The sequence below is a fragment of the Oncorhynchus masou genome, chromosome 32 (genome assembly GCF_036934945.1).
Source record: "Oncorhynchus masou masou isolate Uvic2021 chromosome 32, UVic_Omas_1.1, whole genome shotgun sequence".
NCBI classification, from domain to species: Eukaryota; Metazoa; Chordata; class Actinopteri; order Salmoniformes; family Salmonidae; genus Oncorhynchus; species Oncorhynchus masou.
In genome coordinates this window covers 32861497-32867496 of record NC_088243.1, presented here as the reverse complement: position 1 = coordinate 32867496, position 6000 = coordinate 32861497, and the positions used below count along the sequence as shown (strand labels likewise).

Genomic DNA, 6000 nt, shown 5'->3' with positions numbered 1-6000 from the left:
AGACTGTGGAAATAAAGTTGAGGAATGACAGCATTACATTTTCTGTATTTTCTCTGCCTACCTAATAAACATATGTCAAAGAAGAAATTACCAGATTAAAAATACTCTCTCGGTTGCTCTGGTCATAAAATGTTGCCTTTGGAAATGAGAGCAATGCGAAACAATTAAATCGATATCATCTACTGTGCTGCCAATGATGTGAAATAGTAGAGGCCATTGGTGTGAATAATGTGGGCAGACCCAGCGGAAGAAGGGTAGGTCTAAGAAGGGTAGGTCTATTTCTCCATGAGGGAACAACCAGTACTCTTGTGGATAGACTTGCTGCTCACAACAGATTACGACAATGGCAGAGTTATACTGTCAAACTGTATATATTAAACAAACAGGTTGTGCATGAATTATAGTTAAGTAGGAACTACATTATACGTGAATACCATTACACATTAATAATTCTATTTTACAGTCCCCCCTGCCAGCAGAGCAAGATATGGCTACATTAGCATCTTATATCAAATATCTGCCTTCAGTGACTGCCTACCTACTCACCTGAACCTGTCCTGATCCACTGTGTCTCTCTCTTTTTGCTAAATTCATTGATTCTGAAACATTTCTGCTATACTCAAACTTTGAACAGGGTCTCGCTCTGGAGCTGAGATTTATTGGCAGTACAAATAACTTTTAGAACCTTCCAGGCTTTCATCAAATGATGGGTATAAGCACAAATCATGAAACTGTACATCTGAAGGCGATGTATGTGTTATTGCAAGAGATATATCTATTGAATCTGGGTTTTGATTTGGTTTCGTTATCACCAGAGTGAACAGAGTCCCTTGGTATTAGATGCTAGTTTTATTGCTCATACAAGGAAAATATTTGTTTGATCTGTAGCGTCTGATTAATGTCAAATGAGCTCTTTGTCATTTGTACTGTACTGTACATACTGTAACTCAGCTATGCTTATGCACTTAGGAAAACAATACATTGTAGTACTCTTACTATATCTGCGGCCTGTCATCTCCCCTAGAAATCTGGAAGTGCCAGATTTTTTACATTCCAAACCCCTGAGTGCACAATGTGAATAGACAAAGACTGTTGATTTAAACTCAAGGAAATCAAATGTTCACCTTGTGGATAAAACATCCATAATGTTATCCATTATAGATGTTGGTTGATTAAAGATATTAGAAAAATGTATATGCTCATGTGTGGGAATCACAGTTTCATTACTCAGATTGAACTACAACAAACATTTAAATATGTATATTGAGGAAAAACAGTCACCTTTCCTTCATGAATCTAGGGAAGAAGAAATAGCTTTTGTTATGGCCTTTGGAGGGAGATGTATGAGTGAATGTGACACCCATGAGTCCTATCCACATAGCTCTGCCTCCAGACTGGTGAACATGTCACCCAGAGCATGCCAGGGAGGGACAGAGTAGTCTGGGGGGACCAGCTGAGGTGAGCTGGGGTCTATGGTGATGGAGCAGAGGCCCACTGACACTGCCCTGAGGAACTGGTTTGACTGTTTTTTTCACCAGCAGCTGTGGGGTTTGGGTAGAACGGGTCTTGGGTTACACAAGGGGAGGGAAGAGGGACCAGGGTAGAAATGTATATTAAATAAATGTCTAATTTGAGAGAAAATCTAAAGATTTGAAATATGTATCACATTAATGTGTAACTTGAGATTAAATCCGTCACCTGGGTGCAGTGCACATCATCTCTTGATGACAAATATTGTAGCCCATCTATGATCTTTCTCCATGACAGGAGTCATGTCAATTCAGTCTTTAATAAATAAATATAATTGATAACAAAATAATATAAGGCGACTGGGAATTCATTAATCTAGTCTACATATTCATCATGCCCATAACCTCATTATTTAACCACACTTCGTTTATGCAAATTATATTAACCTATGAAAACACATACATTTATATATTTCACCTTAAATTCTGTTCCACTGAACATAATTTGTTGATATTTTTGACAAACTATCCGAATAACTATAGAATAACTTGGAATATTATTTCAGATGTATACATTTCAGTTACTGTGAAGGCTTCGCCTGTGCAAGCTTTGACGGCAGCGACCTCGCTCGTGCGATACCACAAATACACGTCATATACATTATCCGGTTAATTTACATATAACACCGCCCAGAGTGGGGATGAACATCATAATCCATTTATTCTGGGCTGTCTCTGAAGTAAAAGACAAAAAACAGCTGGAAAAGTTTGGGAGAGTGTGTGACAAACAGGGCCAAGTGCTTCGAGAGACAAGAACTGAAGCTTGTTGGGCTCTTTGCCCCAATTTTGGATTACGGCATGGACGCTTTGAAGTCGGCTGGAAGGGCAATAATTCGGAGCCCCAGTCTCGCTAAACAGTCATGGGGTGTAGGCAGACATAAAAGTAAGTATTGGAAGCGAGTTGACTAGCTAGCAAGTGGATACGAGGTTAGCGAAAATGGCTGATGACTAGTCTTTTCTATGTAGCTACTAATAATGCTAATAACCTAGGATCCACCTAGCTAACGTTACTCCGTTTCCTGTATCCCCCCCTCTGTAAAGTTAAGTACCTACTTGATCGTGGGAATCGTAGCTAACAGGCGACTGAATGAATGGTATGCATTGCCGTTTTCCATGACTGCCAATGGATAATTTGTTATGAAATGTGTTTAAACGTGACAATTTTTTCCTTAGGGAGCGTGTCTCCCGTGTTGGCTTGTCAAGAACCGGACAGACCGTCAAATGCGTCGCCAAAATGGCCATGCATGCCAACTTTGTGTACCGGTGTTACGATACTGTTTGGTAACTTAACTAACTAGCATGCTCAATATCTGACTTCGAAACACTAATCATTTGATATTCAACTGATGATGGCAGGTTGTGTAATAAACAGAGTAAGGTGTTTACATGACTATCTTAATCGTCATAAGGTCAAAATTGAAGTAAACATACGCTGGTTAAAACACCTGGTTTCCTGAACAATCTTTCAAATATTACTTGGACACCTCAATCGACGTTCTAGCGGTGTATTTGATCTGCGCATGTGCTTGCAACAACCGAGCGAGCATCCCTATTTAGCGCGAGTGAAGTGAGTTCGTAACAACTGAATGTATCGGACGTTTTAATCGAACTACTACATGGATGTCTATCCATGATTCCATTCTTGTGTACATGTAACTGTATTCATTTTGAGTTCATTTTCTTTTGGTTTATATAATGGTAGGTAACAAACTAGTTAAGTGTTGTTTTTTTTCACAGACGTGAAGAACGTCTATTCCGCCACGTCACCGTGGAGTGGAACAAGCATGCATCGTTCTGCTATTTTAGACTGGTCTAGATCTTGGAATACTCTTGGAATCAGCAGGGCTACCTGTTATCGCGCTGGTTATTACCTGTTACATTCACTTCGATTTTGGAACTCGAGCAGGTTCAGGGCTTGAAATGTATGGGAGCTAGAAGAGTACCGAACGCGAAAGTGACTCAAAACAAACCTGGCAACACGCTGTTGCTTTGTGCTAAAAAAAAGTGTGAAGTAGTGGTGGTGTTTTATTTTAAAGGGAGCTCGATTTAGTTTCAGTTTTGGGTAACATTATGTAGCCTATAAGCACACCAAGTGACCCCTTTTAAACACACAGGATCAACACTTGGTAAATTGGCTGAAATATAATTATTTTAGCAAACATGATTCCAGCCCAGCCATTGTTACATTGGCTGCTGTAGGTTCATTCACACCAGTCGATCTACAAATACACAGCATATTAGCTATAGAATTGTAATGATATAGCCCTGAAATGGGGGGGGGGGGGGACTATAAAAAAATTATTCACACTGACATGTAGCATCAGCGACTGTTCAGTCAGTTTGTAATGATGAATTGCATAAAATGAACAACTCTTTACATACCTCTATTCTCAAATGACATAGCATTCATATTTGTATTCCTAGGCATTACTAATCAAACTCCACAAAAAAAACAGAATCAATAGAGCACACAGATGATCGATCAGATGACATTCACATGAATTATTAGAATATTACTTGCTATTCTGTTTTATCAGTGACATAGTGGTAAACTAAACGCCAGTAGGTGACTGTGGTAAGACACCTGAGACCCTGATGAAGACAGGTTGGCTGTCGAAACGTTGGTATTACATTTTTGCATCTGAGCTCCTAGAGTGTGCAGCTTTCTTTTATTTTCATGTTTCTATTCCGCTAGCCAGCACCTCGTCTTAATAGGTGTGGGTTTCTTTTTCTTCTAGACCGTGGTAAGACAACCACTAATATAAATTAAAACATTACTTTTCTAGGACTGTATTGTTTGCGTTTTAAGATGTGGAGATGTTCATATTGAAACATATATTTTTTTTAGTTCCTAACTTGTTTGATACAATTTGTACAGATTCTCTCAGGAGGCCCCAAATGGGGCCTGACCCAAAGTTTGGGGTTGTCACAAGTTACCACAGTCTAAGTCAAAATGGGCTATAGCCTATTGTAAAAATTACTAAAAACGAACATTTGCTTTTTGGTCATAATTTAAGGTTAGTTATAAGGTTAGCAGTATGGTTAAGGTTTAAAATCAGATTTTAAGAAGATGCATTGTAGAAATGGGTGGGTTTTAGTCATAACTTGTGGCTGTGGTAACTAGGGACTATTGAAGTTTGGGAACCACTGTACCAGTAGTGGAAAAAGTACCCAATTGTCATACTTGAGTAAAAGTAAAGATACCTTTTTAATAGAAAATGACTCAAGTAAAAGTCATCCAGTAGAATACTACTTGAGTAAAAGTATTTTGGTTTTAAATATACGTGAGTATCAAAAGCAAAAGTGTAAATAATTTAAAATTCCTTACATTAACCTAACCAGACAGCACCATTATCTTGTTTATATAAAACAAATGTATTTTCGGATAGCCAGGTGCACACTCCAACAATCAGACATAATTTACAAACAAAGCATGTGTGTTTAGTGAGTCCGCCAGATCAGAGGCAGTAGGTGAGTGTGTGAATTGGACCATTTTCCTGCTAAGCATTAAAAATGTAACAAGTACTTGTGGGTGTCAGGGAAAATGTATGGAGTAAAGGTATATTGCTTTTAGGAATGTTGAATAAAATGTAAAGTACAGATACACCTGGCCTGCATTGTACTAATCTCTCTGCTTGCTTCCTTTCTCTCTCCATCTCCTCTGCTTCATCTTGTATATATTGCAGCCTCACCACTGAGTGACCAATCACATCCCAGTCTCTTAGAAGCCTACACTCTTTAAAGCAAAGTTATTAATGAGAACTTAGTAGCCTTTTTTTTTTTTTTGCTCCTGTTGAGGTAGACTCTGTTTTAACTTTAGCTTTTTACTTAATCTTTCTAGCTGGCTAAATAATACTAGCCAGAGCCTTAATTGTTACAGCTATATAATTCTCTTTCAACAGCTAACCACCTGACTGACATATCTAAAAGCTACTATTTGCCTGGTGTGAGCTCAACCTCCGAGAGTCTGTTTTTGCTTGTTTGGGGGATCACACAGCAGGAGCCGCAGGGCGGTTTTAAAATGGAGCGCAGCGTCGAGTTGCCAACTTGAGCTGCCTCCAAGCTGGGGTAGTTCATTTTACTTAGGGTTATGGCTATGCCCTCGGCCTGTGCAGCGAGAGGGCGAAGTAAAAAGGCGAATCCAAGGGATGTAGGCGAACATAAACAAATCACTGTTCATGATTCCACTCATTCAAAAGAGGCAGGTGTGATTTGAACTGTCAGATCAAGACTTTAAGCCTTTTGAGTAGTGATGCACTGACATCACATTTTTGGCCAATACCAATATCCAAAATATTTCTTGCCCCAAAAAAACGACACCGATATTTAACATTTTAGCGGCCTTTTATGCATTCTAGTATAGTTAACACACATGGACGCAGTGGTCTAAGGCACTGCATCTCAGTGCAAGAGGCGTAACTACAGTCCCTGTTTCGAATCCAGGCTGTATCATATCCGGCCATGTTTGGGA

General features: G+C 39.1%; 1 protein-coding gene across 3 annotated transcripts in view; it reads left to right on the top strand.

The window, feature by feature from the left end:
- Positions 1-2136: 2136 nt before the first annotated feature.
- LOC135525962 (low density lipoprotein receptor adapter protein 1-B-like) overlaps positions 2137-6000 on the top strand; it is a 57508-nt gene continuing 53644 nt past the window's right edge. For 2 of the 3 annotated variants that reach the window (XM_064953945.1, XM_064953946.1), the window contains exon 1: positions 2137-2412. In XM_064953945.1, coding sequence (XP_064810017.1) covers positions 2328-2412 — 85 coding nt within the window. In that variant the 5' untranslated portion in view covers positions 2137-2327. The remainder of the gene's footprint in view (positions 2413-6000) is intronic. The other variant, XM_064953944.1, reaches the window with a different exon arrangement.